General features: G+C 44.5%; 1 protein-coding gene across 1 annotated transcript in view; it reads right to left on the reverse strand.

Annotated features, from left to right (window-relative positions):
• The window catches only part of LOC127581314 (heparin cofactor 2-like), a 28,590-nt gene extending 26,875 nt beyond the window's left edge, over nt 1–1,715 (reverse strand). The window contains exon 1 of the mRNA XM_052035599.1: nt 787–1,715. Coding sequence (XP_051891559.1) covers nt 787–1,615 — 829 coding nt within the window. The 5' untranslated portion in view covers nt 1,616–1,715. The remainder of the gene's footprint in view (nt 1–786) is intronic.
• Nucleotides 1,716–19,727: the final 18,012 nt, after the last annotated feature.

Below are 19,727 nucleotides of genomic sequence, written 5' to 3' on the forward strand. Positions count from 1 at the left end.
CTGTCTTTTTAATAATGGCCATAATTTGTTATGCAGGTCATCTAATGGTGACTGTCATTAATTAGGTTGGCCTTACATCTTTGTTTTTTTGCATGCCAAGTTTCTGAAAGTACAAGCTGATGACATTACATCAAGGAGAAATAGGGTGTCAGTAATCAGAGTGAAGCAACTGTGTAATTCCGTAATCAGAGTGAAGGATTGTGAAATTAACACCACAGGGACTGAGATGGAAGTGTGAATTAGAGCAAGGGACCTCAGTGTAAAATCAGGGACAGAAAGGGAAGGGAAGATTGGATTAAGAGGGAGAAAAAAGAGGCAGAAGATAAACTTAATGAAAGATTAAAAAGTTGACATTTTTTAAAACTTCCAACAATTATTAGCTGCAGGAAGCAGCCTCTACTCTTGGAAGAGTTCTTTTGCAGAGCCGGAGAGGTTCACTGGCAGTAATTAACAACTCTGATGTTGTTAGAAGGGTACTTAGACTGAAACCTATGAGATTTCACCTTCTGTGGCAAGTTTAGTTCATATCTTACTGCACAAGTAATTTCATTCCATTCAATGTGCTTCAGTGATGAGCCCAGACAGTGGTACACCCTTCTGCTAAGCTAACAGTGGATGGCACGTGTGGAGATCTGCTTTTAACCATGAACCTGCCTCTCACCTGATATTGCTGCACCATTTGAACATAATTAACTGCAAGCACCATTACTCTAGTGATATAAAAATAAAATTGCCTCAGCTTTACAGATGTGCCATAATGACAATGACATGTCTCGGTGCACTGACCTTTGAAATGGAGTGCCTGGAAGATGAGCATCACAGTCTGCGGGTCAATGTCCTTTACCATATCCTGGAGTTTCCCCTTGGTGGCCCTTGAAATGAGTTGGTTGAATTTGGTGATGACATGAGGTTCCGAGAAGTCCACAGACTGTGCGTGTGCCCCATAGTACTGTTTTAACCAATCCTTAAAGGTTTTCCTGATCTTCAGGCCCTCCTTGACGTAGATGCCGGAGAAATCTTTAAGCGTGTATCCAAAGTCATGTCTGAAGAGCCTGTGGATGAGCTTGTGGAAGACATCATGCAGGACCTCGCTACCCGTCCCTGGTTTGGTATTGATAAACTGATCAAAGCCAAGCGCTCGGGAGATCTGCTCCTGGGTCCTGTTGCCAGTCCCCACCATTACCATTGCCATCAAGCTGGAGAGCCCAAATGGAGAGAAGACCACATTCTTGGCACTTGGCTGCAACTTCAGCAAGGTCCTGTAGAAATTGAAGGCAAAATCGGTGTTGACCAAGGCAAGGCGCTGAATCCGGGACTTGCCCTTGAATTTTTTACGTATGGAATCTGAGGTTTTGGAAGCTGCAAATTGTTTCTTATTTACAAAAGCATCTTCAGGAAAGCTGTAGACATCCTCTTCATCCTCGTAGTCCTCAAGTTCGATGTAGTCATACTCTTCTAACTCAGGGATATTGAATTCTCTGGTCAAAGTGTTACTTTCAATTGGTACCACATGCCCAGTATCGAGACGAGCAGGAGCTGCTATTATGCTGGAGAGACAGAAGTCAAACAGCAGAAAGCAAAGCCAATAAAACATGACTGTACTTTTTTCAAACATTTATCCTTCAGTTATCGGCAACCCTGTTAGGAAAAGAAGCCAGTAAATTTTTGGAAAAACCTCCGTTTAAGCAGAGAAAAGCAGAGAGCGTTCCACTCCATCCAGCATGTAGCAGAACTGAAAATGTTTCACTTCCCAAATTATCTTGGATTTATTTTTTAATCACAGCTGTTGCACAACATGAGGTGACCCCATAGGCTAAATAAATCCCAGAGGTTAAACACAGCACAGAAGGATACCGAAAACTGTGCCAAAACAAGTGAAATTAATTAAAAACGGCGTAAGACCCGTCTATGCACTCTTTTCACAGAAAGAAGACTTCCTAATTTTCAAATGTTTCTAATATTTAGGGCAGGCTTGGATAAGTTTGTAGTGTTTTTTTCCATCTCTAACCATTTCCATGTGTGGGGCGTAGTTCTGTGCCTCAACCAAAGAAAACAGCAGCCAAATACTTTGGCACGGTTTTGACAGTCTCTTTACATCAAATTTTACTGAACAATTTGCAGGAATAGAGTCCTGTTGACATCTTTAGTCAGCTCTATTGGTTATGAAGCACTTTGTGATGACCTGCAGTCATAAAGGTTCCGTATAAAATGCAAATCTTTTGAATGTTTCAGCAGAAGGCTGTGCAAGACATGTTGAATGGCCAGTGTAGTTTGTGAACCTCAATTAACAATCCTCCACCCAAGTTAAAAAGCCAGACTGTGTTGTTCTGGGCTAGCAGAGGCTCCACATATCCTGAAGGCGAGGAAAATTAGAAAGTAGTGTATTCAGAGGGAGAGCAATTCCTAACAACTCCCACACATAAATAGGGGATGCCCTTATTGCAGATCCTCAATCAGTTAGAAACAAAATTAAAAGGGATCAGATTATAAGAAAGAATCGTTAATGTAATGTCATAAAATGGTTTGTACACTGTGGGCTTTTTCATCTACTCTGACTTTACAGCACAAAAACAGGCCACTCAGCCCATCAGGTTTATGATGGGGTTCGTGCTCCACATGATCCCCCCCGCCAGTTACCACGTGACTCCGTCCCTCATGTGCAAACTCATAAAAGCATCAGTGCTGTTCTCTTCAACAACTGCTATTGTGTTCCACATTCGCACCATCCTCTGGGTTAAGAAACTTCTCCTGAGTTCTGTGTTGGATTTATTAGTGATGATGATGTGCAATGGCTAAGGGTCTTCTGAACCACTAACATCCAACTGAGGCACAACAGCTGTACACAGCTGGCTGGGGCAGGGATTAGATGGATATGTTAGATAGATCCCACTGAATTTCTTCAAGCATTCCCACAGTATCCCTAATGCCCCCTAAAGAGCAAGGTTGGAATTTTGGGCAACATTCCAAAGTTCCTCCCATGTTCCAAAGACATGTTGGTAGGTTAATTAATCACTGTAAGTTACCACTAGTGTAGGCCAATTACAAACAAAAGTCAAAGGAAGATTGATGGGCATGTAAGGGAGAGTAAATTGCAAGATACTGGGAACTGAGTTGAATGGGAATGGGATTGATGGGATTGCTCTGCTGGCAGCCAGCATGGATCTGTTGGGCTGAATGGCCTCCTCCTGGTTCGTAATTAACTCAACATCTCATCCGAAGGATGATACATATGATAGGATAGAATCTTTATTAGTCACATATACATAGAAACACACAGTGAAATACACCTTTTGCGTAGAGTGTTCTGGGGGCAGCCCGCAAGTGTCACCACGCTTCCGGCACCAACATAGCATGCCCACAACTTCCTAACCCGTACGTCTTTGGAATGTGGGAGGAAACCGGAGCACCCGGAGGAAACCCACGCAAACATGGGGAAAACGTACAAACTCCTTACAGACAGTGGCCGGAATTGAACCCGGGTTGCTGGCGCTGTAAAGTGTTACACTAACCGCTACACTACCATGCCTGCCTATGGACAATACAGCAGTCCTTTGGTACTGAAGCTCTCCTTCAGCCTAGGTTATGGACCTGTTGGAGGGCAGGGGCGGGAAGGAGGGGAGGGGAGGGGCCTTTCGAACAATTCCGTAAGTTCTCTGTCTAACTGAGAAGGAGGTGATTTGTTAGAGCAAAGAGAAGGAAATTTCATTTGTACAGCCTCCAGACAATCCTAAGACTTTTACACATAATATTGTGGTGCAGAAAGCACAGCAGCTGCATTGTGCACAGCAAGATCCCACAAATATAATAATGAACGGGACATCTTTTCATTATAGGTCAAAGGATAAATATTGGCCAAGACATTAGGGAAAGTTTCACTGCTTTTCAGGAAAGTACTGTGAAAACTTTTCTGCTCTTGGAGAACAGAGAGTGTTGTGTCTCATCAGAAAGATGGCATTTCTGACAGAGCAGCATCCTCTCAGTATTACACTGGAAGCATCAGCCTAGATTTTGTGTCCGAGTCCCTGTAATGGAACAAACCTGTAACCTTCTGATTCAGAGGCAGGAGTGCTATGCGCTGAGCCACAGAGGACATTATAAGTGAATGGCTAATAAGATAAGATAAGACATCTTTATTAGTCACATGTACATCGAAACACACAGTGAAATGCATCTTTTGCATAGAGTGTTCTGGGGGCAGCCCGCAAGTGTCGCCACGCTTCCGGCGCCAACATAGCACGCCCACAACTTCCTAACCCGTATGTCTTTGGAATGTGGGAGGAAAACGGAGCACCCGGAGGAGACCCATGCAGACACAGGGAGAACGTACAGTCTCCTTACAGACAGCGGCCGGAATTGAACCCGGGTCGCTGGCGCTGTAATAACGTTACGCTAACCGCTACACTACCGTGCCAATAGCTAACTAACCACAGCAAGCAAAACACAAACTACTGGAGGAACTCAGCATGTCAAGAGGCATCTGTGGAGCCAGTTGACATTTTGGATCATGCATTGGGACTGAGGGTGTAGAGGGGAGATGGCCAGTATAAAGAGGTGAGGGAGGGGTGAGGCAGGGGCTGGCAGGGGAGCCAGGTGACGAGGGGAGATGTTGGGAAGATGGAGCCAGGTGGCAGAGAGGGAGGGGTGGAATTGGGAGACGGAGGCTGGTGGGTGATCGGTGGAGGCAGATAAGGGAAACAGATAGAAAAAGGAGCAGGTGGAACCAGGTAGGGGGAGCGGAGGGTGGAGGTAGAGACAGAGGCTGAAAGGTGATGAGTGGAGATACAAGAGGCTGCAGATGCTGGAATCTGGAAGGTGATAAGTGGAACCAGATAAGGGAGGGATGAGAGGCAGATGGAACCAGTAAGGGGAGGGATAGGAGTACGAGAAGGAGAGAGTAAGGAACACAGGGAGTGTGGATTACTTGAGGTCCTGAAGCTGAAAAATTCAATGTTCGTACCATTGGGTTGTAGACGACCCTGGCAGAATATGAGGTGCTGTTCTTCTAGTTTGTGTTTGGCCTCACCCTGGCAGCGGGGAAGGCCAAAACCTGACAGGTCAGCGCGGAAATGGGAAGGGGAGTTGAAGTGGCAAGCCAATGGGAGGTCAGGACGGCAACTGTGGATAGAACATAAGTGTTCCGCAAAACGGTCGCCGAGTCTATGCTTGGTCTCGCCGACGTAGAGGAGGTCACCTTCACAGCGCCGAATGCAGTAGAGGAGGTTGGAAGAGGTGGACGTGAATCTTTGCCTGATCTGGAAGGTCTGTTTGGATCCCTGGATGGTGGTGAGGATGGAGGGGTAGGGACGGGTGACTAACTACTAGAATGCTGCTGTGAAAATGTTATATATACCCAGGCAATTACAGCAACGTCATTGTTAAATTAAAGAATAATAAGTTCCGGATTCAATCATTTGGTGTCTAAGCCACACCCACGTTTCCATTCCCACTGCAGTGTCTCAAATCAAAGGGACTGTGAGCAGCTGATTAAGAACGTAAGTTGTAAAAGTGGTTGTTAATTGAACTTCATTGAATAAGTGTGTCTCAGTTTTCCAAGAACACTTCCTTTTGCGGATGTGTTCTCAGCATGAGATTTCAATGGAGCCAACATAACCCTGGGGGAGAGCTTAGAGAAGCCGTAGAGGTGAAATCCGCTCCCTGCACTCCCGCCTCTAAACTGGATGCTGTTATAGTAAGTGCACAATGTGGTGGTTACTGAGTAATGGGAGAGCCGTGATCTGGGCCCTGGGTAGGCTGATAGGGTGAGAGGAGAAGAGTCACCTGCAGTCCCAGTCCTGATCATTGTCCGGTGACACCCCCTCAAATCACACCAACCCCACAGTGTGCACATGTGTGAGCATGTATGCATTTCTTTATGTGTATCTGTGTGCAGAATGTTTATGTGTAAGTTTGCACATTCTTGCATGTGTGTGTGTGTCTGCGTGTGCATGTGTGTGTGCGTGTGTGCACGCATGCAGATACCTGGGTGTGTGTGTGTGCATGCATGTACCCGTGTGTGTGTGTGTGCATGTACCTGGGTGTGTGTGTGTGTGTGTGTGCATCTGAGTATTTGTCTGCAAGCCTGGATATTAGTGTGTGAATGTAACTATATGTGTGTATGTGTGAAGACATTTGTGAATGTGCATGACTGTGTTTGTGTGTGTTTATGCATGTAGAAATTGTATGTGATCATTTGTGTGCAGAGGATGTGTTTCGGATGTGTGTGATTTTGTGCATGTCATTGCCTGTGTCAGTGTGCCTATTTCTTGTGTATGTCTGTTTACTGTTTACTGATGATCAGAATGACTATGATCTCCCACACCGTCTCCTTGCCTTCACACAGACAACAACCACCTGAGTGAGACCAATACCTGTGGAACCACCTTCATGAAATGAGGGCAGAAATTTGAGGGGAGATGAAATCCCTTATTTCCTATATAAATAACAGTTGTGTTCGATGCCAGTAATAAATCATGAGATTGAAATCCCAGATACAAAGCAGACATCATCTCAACCCTTCAACATGTTATATTGCCTTTTGTCGGTCTCCAGAGTATGTCTTAGCTGCATGTAGTCTCTTCTCCACATATCCATTACTCTCCATAAAAATGGGCTCTGAAGCTTAGCAGCTTAAGATGCATGGTCTGTGAGATAAGTGTTATCAGTCCGGTACTCAAAGATTATCGATCTTGGCTGATAAAATACTGCTGTATAATGAACTGTGCAGATGGTCAATTCACTATTTTTCTAAAGCTGCTTTGAGCTTACTGTTAATTCATTGCGAGGGAGGTTTCTTCTGTTTTGTTTGCCTCTTATCCTGCTGCATCTGACTCCTTTTTTCCACCAGATGCACTTCTTGGCTGCTACGAATGGAATCTGGCAGCACAACCACATGAATAAATGTATCACAGAGTTCCCTTGGGAGTGGCACTGAAGCTAGAAAGGAACCTATCCTGACCCCACAACATTACAGATGATCATGCAGTGGGGTGGTGTGTTGGTTTGTATTTGTACACTTCCCAGCAGAAATTAAAAATAACCACTGGAAATGGAACCCAGTTTGATTTTGCTCTTGATCCAGGGGACTTTGTGGCTAATTATAGCACACAAGTGATGTTACAGCAGAGATATATTGACAGCTACAGTGCTTGAGTTGGCTGCATTACCTGTGGCTCAGTGGAAATACTCTTGCTTGTGAGTCATGGGGTTCAGGTCCTACTGTGGAATAAGTGAGTGTGAAATCTGGGCCTATACTCTTCAAGGAGTATTACAGGAGTGTTGCACTATCTGAGGTACAGTCTTTGGGGTGAATGTTAGAGCAAAGCCATCTCCCTTTGAGGATGGATGTAAAAAAATTGTAAACAAGGTTGGACAAACTTGGATGGTTTTCTCTGGAGCATTGGAGGCTGGGGGAAGACCTGATACAAGTTCATGAAATTATAAGAGGCATTGATTGAGTAGACAGAATCTTTTTCTCAGGGTAGAAATAAAGTTTAAAGGAGATGTGCAGGGCAAGTTTTCTGCACAGAGAGTGGTGGATGCCTGGAACATGCTGCCAGGGGTGGTGGTGGAAACAGATATGATAGTGGTGTTTAGATAGGCACATGATTATGCAGGGATTGGAGGGAGATGGATCATGCGCAGGCAGAAGAGATTTAGTTTAATTTGGCGTCGTGTTCGGCACAGACATTGTGGGCTGAAAGGCCTGTTCCTGTGCTGTACTGTATTGTGTACTATGTAAAGAGCAGTGAAATTCTTCTTGATATCTAGGTGACCACTTAATCACCAAGCATTGCTTAAAACTGGTGAACTGTTGCTTTATTTGTGGGAGCTTGCTGTGCACAATTTGACAATGTTTCCCCTTTATTACAACAATGACCTTGTTTCTCATGTTCTTTGGAATGAAAATTGCCCGTGTCACAACACAACTTAAGAAAGTGAGAGAAGGAAAACAGGGAATTATAGACCAGTTCGCTTACCATCTGTTGGTGGAAGATTATTAAAGTTTATAATTAGAATAACTAAACACCTTGAAAATTCATAACTGATCAGAGTAAACCAATGTGGTTAGGTTAGACTTGGCGAGCTAAGATGAATTTTATGGAGATGGTGCTAAAGTAGTTAACAGGAGACTCTTATGTATGTTATTTATATTGAAATCCAGAAGCCTTTTGATGAAGCCCCTCATTGTTTGTTAAAGCTGGAATTCATGTCACTGGCTGGCCTCAGTGGCACATTAGTTGAGAGGGGAAGATGCAGAGACCTATAAGTGGATAGGTACTGTGACTGGAACAGTATGACTAGTAGTTCCAGACAAGGAGTTGGGATTCAACTGTTCACCGTATTTATTAACAACCTGGATGATGTAATAGATTCAGAATCAGTATCAGAATCAGATCGATTATCACTGACTGAGATGACATGAAATGTGTTGTTCTGCAGCAACAGTACAGTGCAAAGACACAAAATTATAATAAGTTACAAAAATAAATAATAATGCAGAAAAAAGGAATAACGAGGCAGTGTTCACGGACCATTCAGAAATCTGATGGCGGAGGGGAAGAAGCTGTTTCTAAATCATGGAGTGCGGGTCTTCAGGCTCCTGTACCTCCTCCCCGATGGTAGTAACGAGAAGAGGGCATGTCCCGGGTGGTGAGGGACCTTAGTGGTAGATGCCGCTTTCTTGAGGCACCGCCTCTTGAAGATGTCCTCGATGGTGGGGAGGGTTGTGCCCGTGATGGAGCTGGCTGAGTCTACAACTCTCTGCAGCCTCTTGCGATCCTGCACATTAGAGCCTCCGTACTAGGCTGTGATGCAACCAGTCAGAATGCTCTCCACCGCACATCTATAGGAATCTGTAAGAGTCTTTGGTGACGTGCATTCCCAAGTTTCTGAATGCATATATTTAAGACCATTTAGGTAGATTTCCAGCCACAAAATGCATCAAAGATTATGCAGAGTGCAGGAACATGGCATTGAGTGGACGATCAGCCACGATTATATTGCATTACAGAGAAGGCTCGGAAGGCTACATGATCTGCTCCTTCTATATGGAGCAATGGAGGCATAAAGTTATAAGATGATACTAATAGATGAAGTGAATGAACTAAACTGACAATATGATTTTAATGTGATCAGAGATCCAGTCATCCACTTTGTACCCAACGATGATAAAACAGAGCACTTTCTAAATTGTGTAAAGCTGCAAACCAGTGGAGGTTGAAATGGAGAAGCATTCAACAGATTGATAAAGTGTTGTGGACAGGAGAGTCAGGAACTATTTGCCACTGGTTGGGGATGCTGGAATTAGGCAGCACAGTCACAAAATTAGGTCCAGGAGTGGAGTCCAGAAACATTTCCATACACAAAGGGTGATGGAAGTTTGGAACTCTCTTCCACAATCATAGAGTCATGGAGGAATACAGCACAGATACAGGCCCTTTGGCCCAACAAGTCCATGCACCCCCAAAGCCCCATTCCTCCATGTACCTATCCACCTGCTTCTTAAATGATCTTATTGTACCTGCCTCAACCACTTCCTCTGGCAGCTTGTTCCATAACACACCACCTTCTGTATGAAGTTGCCCCTCAGGTCCCTTTTAGATCTTTCCCCTCTCTCCCCTCCTAGTTTTGAACTCGGTCAGTTGTATCAGTTGTTAATTTAAAATCTGGATTGACAGGTTTTTGCTCACCAAAGGTATTGATGGAGTCTTACAGAACAGCTACGATATCACTCAACGGTGAAACAGTCTGGTGAGACTGAATAGCCTCTGTTCCTATGTTTCCAATTCCCACAGAAAACAGTGTGGCAATTTGCTTAATGTGATCGTCTGTTTTATTTATGTTGCTTGGCAGGTAACTATTGAGCAGATCACTTTGAATAACTCTCTTGCTCTCAGGCAATAAACAGTTCCTCCATTCAGTTCTGCACTACAGCAAGGCTCAGACGTTTTGCTCATGTCGATGTGTATCACTTATTTCATGGACCCAGGCTTGTGTTCAGACTGGAGATAATGTAAATCCTTCTTTGTTTTCCCCTCCCCTCTCTGTGAAAGGCTGAGTGGTGTCTTAGACCACAGAATGCAAGAGAGAGTCTAACCACTTGATGTTTAATGGTATTAACATCATCAAGTACCTCATCATCAACATGCTGGGGTCACCATTGACCAGGAACTCAACTAGATCAACCACACAGATACCATGGCTGCAAAAGTGGGTCAGAAGCTGGGAAGACTGCGGCAAGTGACTCACCTCCTGAAACCCAAACCATCCACAAGGCACAAATCAAGACGATGATGGAATCCTCTCCACTGGCTTAAATAAGTAAACTCCAATAAATCTCAAGAAACCCAGGACAAGACCCTCCAGCCACCACCCCAAACATTCGTTCCCTCCACCACCAGCACACATTGGCCGCAATGTGTACCATCTATCAAGTGCACCGCAGATACTGACACCGGCTACCCTGACGTCACCTCCCACACCTGTGACCACTACCACTGAGAAGGACGAGGGCAGCAGATACAGGACAACATCATGCAGGATACCCTCCAAGCCTCGCGCCATCCTGACATGGAAATATATTGCCGGGCTTTTATCGTCGCTGGGTCTAAGTCGAGGAACTCCCTTCTCGCAGCACTGTGCAAGCACCTTCACCAGAAGGAATGCAATGGTTTAAGAAAGCAGCTCACCATCACCTTCTCAAGGGCAAATAGAGACGGGCAATGATATCCTTGCCAATGATGTCCAGATCAAAGAAGCCTAGGAAGGACAATGATGGAACAGTCATAGTTTGTTTTAAGGGCCCAAAGAATGGTGAGAGTGTGGGACTGGCTATCTTACGGAGTTGCTAAGTCAGGTGGCTTGGATGTATTTAGTGGGAAGCTTGGGGATCAGGAATGCGAGCATGTGCAGAGCTGGTGAGATGAAGTCCAGGACAAGGCACAGTGAAACATAAATGCCAACAGAGACCAGTTGGCTGGCGATCTATTTCATTGCCTCAAAGGCTGGAATTTTATATATTTCATTCCAGGCTGTTGTGTTTAACTGTGCTTGGTTCAATGCCTGTCATCAGAGCCTGACTGACTGTTAAAACGGGTGCATTACCCCTTCATTTGTTAACTTCAAGAGGCAAGATCTCCCTGGATCCAATTAGCCTTTGTCTTCTAACCTTGTTTTAGCAGAAGGTGGCACTTGGCCTGAATCTACCTAACAATGTAATAGATCCATACCATAAGTAAGTATCCTCTTTAAAAGTGGCTGATAATTGCAAACTTCATTAGTTTTCCTGAACTGGGGGAGTGATGAACAGACCTATTTAGTGAAAATGTAATAGAATTCTTTTTGGCATTCATGCATTGTAGAATAATAAAGAGATCAAGCATTAGTTCATGACGGTGGTTCCAAGTTAAAAGATTATATTGTGTACAGTTTTGGTCACCCTGTTATAGGAAGGATGTTATTAAACTAGAAAGAGCGCAGAAAAGATTTACCAGGATGTTGCCTGGACTTAAGGCCTTGAGTTACAAGAAGAGACTGAGTAGACTCGGACTTTATTCCCTGGAACATAGGAGACTGAGGGGTGACCTGATAGAGGTATATCAGATCATGAGGGGCATAGACAGGGTGGAAGCACATAGTCTTTTTCCCAGGGAGGGGGTGCTAAAAACCAGAGGGCATAGGTTTAAGATCAGAGGTGAGAGATTTAAAAGGGACATCAGGGGCAGCTTCTTCACGCAAAGGTTGGTGCGTATTTGGAACGAGCTGCCAGAAATAGTGGTTGAGGAGGGCACATTAGCAACATTTAAATGCCATCCAGATAAGTACATGGATAGGAGAGGTTTAGAGGGCTGTGGGCCAAACGCGGGAAGATGGGACTAGCTTGCTGGGCAACATAGTCAACATGGACGAGTTGGGCCGAAGGGCCTGTTTCCATGCTCTGTGGCTCTGTGAGCCCACCCTACCTTGGGCAGTCCCCATGATTGAGGATGATTTGTCTTCCATGCTGTTCTGTAGGTTCTGCAGTGGCTGATAAAGCAAATGTGGGAACTGCAGATTCACACAGGCGAGTACGTAGCCTGTGAGGTGGTCTGTTCCTTCTGCCATTTACACAGGGTTGCTGTGTGTTCCCGATGCACACAGGCCACTTTTGCAATGTAGGGAGAAAGCCAACCATTGTGTTCATGCACACTCCCACAATCTGTAAGCTGAGAATTGACCAGGGTGATGTTGGCTGAGAGATGGACACTGGATGAACTCCATAGCTCTGAACAGTAGTTCCAGGGAATCTTCTATGTCTACCCGGGAGGGGAACTAAGGCCTGAGTTTAATAGTTTATCCAATAAACAGCACCTCTGAGTGCAGAATCCATGTAAGCATTGCTTTGCAGGTTAATTGCTTCAAATACGATAGGCTAACAAAGACCTTAATGGAATATCATGGATTATAAATCATACTTTGACAATATCTGCCATTACCAGAGTTTAAGTGCTCACACCTGATACATTAAGCTGGATGATGCTCCTGATTATGCCTGTGGGAATTACACAGTCATTACTATCTTGTAATTTGACAGGTTACAAGAAGTTCGGGGATTTTTATTGGTTTCCACTGTTGGTCGTTTTGTTTCCCTGCCCTCTTCTGAATCAGTCTCTGACTCTGATATGTTTCAGCTTGGCACTGTCTGTAGCATTGTTGTCTGAGCCATGGTCTATATGTTCAGTAGTGCACAGAGTTTAGGCTTAAACTCCCATAATCCGAATCCGATAGTTCAGAAATCCCGATGGTTTGACATCTGCCTCACTCATTAGGGCACTAAGTCCTCGTTATCCATGGACTTACTATTCAGGTACCTGCGTACTTGTGAGGTCAGCTGTGTATTACTGGGAGCACAACTGGATGCTCTCAACTGGGAGCACGTGCCAGATGTGCAGCTGGAGCCAGGGTCAGAGTTGAGAACACCAGAGTCAGGAATATGGGCAGGTTTATGGCCGGAGCAGGGGTCCGTAACATGAGACAAAATGGAGATACAAGAAGCAAATTGGCGCTGGAGCATGGCGACTCATGGCAAGCTGCTCTCTGCAGATCCACTCATTTCTTCAATTATAATTCTTCTACTCTTTTAAATCTAAATTCTATGTCTCTAAGCACCTTATTGTCTGCGTGCACTGCACTTTCTCTGTAATTGTAACACTTTATTCTGCATTATGTTGTTTTCCCTTGTACTGCCTCAATCCACTGTTGTAATGAATTGATCTGTATGGATGGTATTTAAGACAAGTTTTTCACTGTACCTCAGTACATGTGACAATGATAAACCAATTTAGCAAGAGGCTGCAGATGTTGGAATCTGGAGCAACACAAAAATGCTGGAGTGATTCAGCGGGTCAGGCAGCATCCGTGGAGAGAAATGGACAGTTGATGTCTCAGGTCGAGACCCTTCATCCGGACTGGATTCTGATCCAGTTTTAATCCAACCTTGCCCAATCTAGATGATGGGCTCAACTTGAAAAATCAACCGTCCATTTCCCTCCACAGATGCTGCCTGACCCGCTGAGTCCTCCAGCATTTTGTTTGTGGATCCATAATGTGAGCAGCATGTGGCCACATTTGGGGTTAGGAACACAGAGGGTCTGGAACGTGAATAGGTTTGCGTCTGGAGACAGGGTCTAGAGTGCCTGCAAGTTTCAGCTGAAACTCACCAGGTTCTGTTTTCTGTGTTGCCTTTAAACGCACTGGGTTCACTGGAAAATTTATTATATTGCTGTGTGACAGTGTCAAAAAAGTGAAATAAAAGTTTGGGTATTCACAGTAACATCCAGTAGTCCGGAAGATCCGCAAGTCTGGCACTACCAATGTCCCAAGGGTGTCGGACTGTTGGACCTTCACTGTGTTGAGGTTGGATGAAAAGTAAATCAATATGTCTATTCCAATATTATAGATGAATTTAACAAAGCCGTGATGCTTCCCGAAGAGTACTGTGGAACTCCCAATGTCCTCACCAATATTCCTTCCTTTCTTTATTTAGTACTAAAAAAACATTGATTAATCACTCATAGAATTATAGAGTCTTAGAGCAATACAGCACCATGCTGACCATGGTGCTTACCCAGCTAGTGGCCCACTCATCTCATTGTTTTCTGCAGAACCTTGACCAAATGACTTCTGTTGCTCTATATAACAGTGACTTAGCTTTGGCCTAACTTACCTACTGCTGAGACTTTCATCTGTGTCTTTGTTTGCTCTAAACTCAACTAATCCAATGCATTGCAGCCCACACTCTCTCACTCCACCCCCTTGTAAAGCGAGGACATCTCAGCCAACTGGTCAACCATCCCATTTGTCCATCGTCACTGTGCACGTTTCTGATTAACAGCTCGATTTTAACATTCTACCCATTTTCAAATCCTTCTGTGGCCTTGCTGGAGGGTTGATGAAGGACTTACCCTCAGGATAAGACCAAGATGAGGAGGAATTTCTTCAATCAGAGTGCAAATCTTTGGAATTCCTAAACCAAATGGCATTGGACAATTTACCGTAAATTATATTTAGGACAGGGATCAATGGACTCAATGGGATATGGGGATAGGGCAGGAAAGTGGAGCTGATGTAGACCAGCGATGATAGAGCAGGGTGAAACTGCTGCTCCTGCTCTAATCAGTTTGTCTCCTGGTGTGGTTGGTAGTCAGGATTAACATTCTCCACTCTGTCATAAATGCGCCTGTCAGGTCCCTCCCTTCATCACTGCTCTTCGAGGATGAATGATCTGGTCTTAATCCAACCTCGCCCAGAAATTCAGATTCCCAGCAACTTGATCTTGTGCCCTTTCTCGCACTTGTTCTGGTGCTAAAGGTGTCACATTGAGTCTGTTTGGCCATTTGAGCTCATTCGGCCATTTGGCTAGATCTTAGCTGATCTTTAGTTCCCATCATTAGTGGAAACAAGGCACGTGATGAACACCACACACACAAAATGCTGGAGGAACTCAGTGGGTCAGGCAGCACCTATGGAGAGAAATAAACAGTCGATGTCTCAGGCCGAGACCCTTCATCAGGATTGGAAAGAGGGAAGATAGCCAGTATAAAAGGGGGAGGGGTGGGGAAGAAGAGGGAGCAGTACGAGCTGGCAGGTGAATCCAGCTAAGGGGGGGGGGGGGAGATTAGGAATGATGTGAGAAGCTGGGAGGTGATAGGTAGAAGAGGCAAAGAGCTGAAGAAGATGGAATCTGATAGGAGAGGTGAGTGGACCATGGAATAAAGGGAAGGAGGTGGGGAACCAGAGGGAGGAAGGTGTGGGAGATGGGCAGGTCGTGAGGGTGGGAGATGGGAAGGAGAAGGGGTAAAGGAGCTAGAAAGATCTAGCCTCGACTTGCCAGTAGAGGCGGCCATGGACAAGTTGTTTTTTGTAAAGAGGAATCCAAAGGTGGCAACAAACAAGTTGAATCCACTAAGTTACTGACTCCCCCAACGGCTGAAGGTAAATTGGTTCAGAAAACATAATTAATGCAAAAATTATATACACAGCAGTTCATTAAAAATGTGGCAGAAACAGACTCTGTTGCTTCCAAGGGTGTTCCTCATCATGAAGCACCTAAACTCCTTTAGGCAAAGGTTCCTGTCACTGACGTAGTGCTGAGGGGTTGACACTGGACAGAGAGGAACTATTTCTTTATACTTTGGAAAATCAAGGACAAGAGGAAACACTATCTTTTAATTAGAAGTAGACGTTCAGGAGCAGACGCTGGACGAAGAGTTGTACATTAGTAGAGGTCTCGTAAAAGCTCTAGGTTCTGGAGGCCAATTAGTACTCTCAGGATGGACACTGATACTTGTGGTTTCTCTACATTACAAAGGGATGTGGAGTGAAGACAACCAAAGGAGATTGGGGCACAAATCATTGGCCAACTGAGCAGGTTAAATCAGGAACTTGACGGTTGGGTGTGGGCAGGGAGCTCTTGGTGATGGGGCAATGTGGGGGCCAGTCCATACACCCACTGCACAGGGAACATGGCCACTTGCAGAAGCAGATTCGGGAGATCCACAGATATAATGTTAAATAGGGAAGGAATAAAAAGTTCAGGAGTATCCCAGGAGCAGGGGGGAGGTCAGGGAATATCCAAATTAATATTAATTAATAAATTGAGGGATGGAACAAAAATAAAGGAGAACAGGACTGACTTTCAGTTCTTTAATCATAGGTTGGTGAAATTTTTGTTCTCTTTAAATACAATTAACATGTTAATCAGGAAGTGAGCCAATATTAAAGACTAAATTTTATTCATGTTCAGCAGCATTAGTAGTGTTAAAGTCTCACCCTGCTATTAGTGACACCGCCAAAAATTATATCTTTCATAATAACCATTTAGTTTGAATCACATTGAGGAGACAGAGGGCTAGGATTAAATGTCTTGACCAATATACATCCTCACAACCATTACTAAAAGCATATTATGTAGTCATTTTCATAATTCTGTTTTCAGTCATCCCATTGGCTGCAAGATTCCCCACTAAACCTTGAGAAGTACTTCATTAGCTAGAAGAAGCTTCAGGATCTCCTGTGAAAGGTGCCATATAAACCTTAGGGTTTGTTTCAATTATTGTAATCCACTGAAGCAGGTGAGGCAATTCTTAAAAATCAAATAGAAATCAAAAGTAATTTAACATGGGCAGTGTGCGTAATTTCAGGCTTAACACTAAATGCATTCAATTTACTTTCAAGTAATTGATTTTGATCAGAGGTCATTAGTTATATAAGTTAGGGTGCCTTCCTGTCCCACACAAGGAAGATGGGACCTCCTCTGTTGCAGATGTATATCTGAAACTGAGCTCTTTACATAGACTCTTTGCCAGACTTTGGTAAAAGAATAAACCACAAGACTTAGTGGACACTGCCACCACGTGGAAAAGAATAAGATATGTATGCTTTTAACAAAGCAGTACAAGATCCCTATCTTCCCATATGTTTCTGAGACCTGGAACTCAAATCTTCCTTAAAAGAAATATAACCTCTCACTGACTCCTGGGAATCCCTAGCACATGACCACTCAAAGTGGAGGAGGAATATTGGGGATGGTATTGAGAACTTCGAGACCAGACATCCAGATCACACAGAATCATGGGGTAAATGGCAATTGGAGTGGACTGCCTCACATATTGCCCATCAGGCGCCTCCTGCCCCAACTGTGGAAGAGTCTGCAGTTCCAATATTAAACTCATTAGTTACCTCAGAACCCACAAAACTGGAGTGGAAGTAAATCATCCTTGATGCTGAGCTACTGCCTATGAAAGCGGCACGGTAGTGTAGCAGTTAGCGCAACGCTATTACAGCGCCAGCGATCGGGGTTCGATTCGCGTCGCTGTCTGTAAGGAGTTTGTACGTTCTCCCATGTCTGCGTGGGTTTCCTCTGGGTGCTCCGGTTTCCTCCCACATTCCAAAGACATACGGGTAGGTTAATATGGGTTTAAAATGAGCGGCGCGGACTCGTGGGGCCAGAAGGGCCTGTTACCACGCTGTAAATAAAATTTAATTTAAAAAATTTAATAAGATGGATTAATACAGTGCCTTTCACAACGAATAAGAGTGTTCACAGCCTCGATGCCCTATTTGACCTGGAGATAAGCTTCTGAGCAAAGATCTGCTTGATTACTAAAGACTACCCGTTTCCATATCTGTAAAATCACCAGTTTTGCCTGTTTCAGCACACCTGGTGTAAGTAACTCTCCATCCTCACCCACCCTTTCTCTGCATCACCCACAATCCTGGGGTTTTGATGAAGGGTCGCAGACCTGAAACATTAACTCTGTATCTCTTTCCACACGTGCTCCCTGACCAAATGAGTGCTTCCAGCATTTTCTGGTTTTGTTTCAGATTTCCAAAACCCCAATTTTCTTCCCTATTTTGGCCTCTTCAACACTCCCAGTTTGATTTCCTCCACCAGTAGCGGCCATGACTTCAGCCACCATGACCCCAAACTTGGCCATTCCATCCCTAACATCCCCATCTCCCTTCCTTCCAGAAACTCCTTAAAACCCACCTCTTTGACCAAGCTTATGGTCACCATGTGCCTCTCACCAACACCATGGCTCAGCATTTTGATAACACTCCTGTGAAATGCCTTAGAATGTTCTGCTACAGGACTAATGTTATGGTGAAGTTGGATGATGGGGCAGACCAATTGCCCTTCAGAGGCCCCCAACTGGCAATAGAGTGATTGGATAACATTATCTCCAGCTGGTTGAGGAACCGATAATAACTAGAACTCCTCAGCCCTTTAACTAGCCCTACTGGATCTTTGTCTCAGAAAGAGTAGACTTGCTGCTAGGCAACAACATTCCACTTGAAATTCTGAGTGATAAACTGAGCTATCGATAGGCTCTTAGCTTGCTCACTGCCTCCTCCTGGTGGCAAGGCAGAGTCCTACATGTCACTCAGTTCCTGGATCCTGAAGCGTTAGGTGAGACCTATTGTCATCCATTGCAAACTCATCTTGAGAAGCTCCAAGTAGAATAAATTGGATTGGGACAGGGTACAATGCAGAATCACCAGACCATTTTGTAGGCATAAATTTGTTTTGTACTTGCCCTGCATTTGTGAGGTGAACTATATTGGGGTTTTCAGAGCAATGAAAGGATAGAAACGATTTCCTCTTCTGGGAGTGTGGGTATTTCATTTCAATTCATTGTGGGATGTTGTGATCACTGCCATGATCAGCATCCCTAACTTATATAGAATGGTGTGGCTTGAATTTGAATGGCAGATAGAGTCAACCCCACACTGGGGTCACAAGGCCAGATTGGGAAGGACAGCACTAATCAACCTTATGGTTCTTTTACAACAATTTGGTTTCATGGTCTACTGTTAATAAATCAGTATGTATTTAGTTAGACCATCTACCATCATAGATTTTGTCCTCATGCCCGATTACCAGTCCAATCGAATAATCACTATGGTACTATACTGTGCAAGTCAGATCAAGGAATCAACAACCGCCAGGCCATTTTGGGAGCAGAAGATTAAAAGGACTTGCATTTGTATCAACACTTTATGACAGAACTTTTCAATGCACTTTACAACCAACGAATCAGATTGGAGCTCTGCAGTCCTGCCACATCCAGGCAGGAATGGTGTTGGACAGTTTTACAGATAACAGGAAGAGGCTTCAGGAACATCCCTATCCTCATCGGTGACAGGGCCAGCATGCCAGTGCTGAAATCTAAAGCAGTCAAGGCGAGAAGTGCTGAGTGGTTGATCCACCTCAGCTTCTGCCTGAGATCCCCACCAATTCCTTAATATCAGTCTGCAGGATATCAAGAAATAGTTAAGAGAACTGGTTACAACGAAGGCGACAAGACCAGACAATATCCCATGAAGATCAGTGCTTCAGAACTAGCAGTGCCTCTGGCTGAGTTATTCCAGCACAGGCACAACATGGGTATCTACCCAACAATGTGGAAAATTGCCCAGGTACTTCCTGATAACAAGAAGCAGGATAAAGCTAATCAGTCTTCTCTCAATTATCAGCAAAGCGATGGAAGGTGCCATCAACAGTGCTATCAAGTGGCACTTAACCTGCTCACCCAATGTCAGTCTAGCTTTTGACACAGCCACTCAGCTACAGACCTTATCAACGCCTTAGTTCCATCATGAATCAAAATCCTCAGGATGAAGTGAGGGTGGCTGCCTATGACATCAAGACTGTATGGGACATCAGGGAGCCCTGGATAACTGAAGTC

The sequence above is a fragment of the Pristis pectinata genome, chromosome 21, assembly GCF_009764475.1.
Source record: "Pristis pectinata isolate sPriPec2 chromosome 21, sPriPec2.1.pri, whole genome shotgun sequence".
NCBI classification, from domain to species: domain Eukaryota; kingdom Metazoa; phylum Chordata; class Chondrichthyes; order Rhinopristiformes; family Pristidae; genus Pristis; species Pristis pectinata.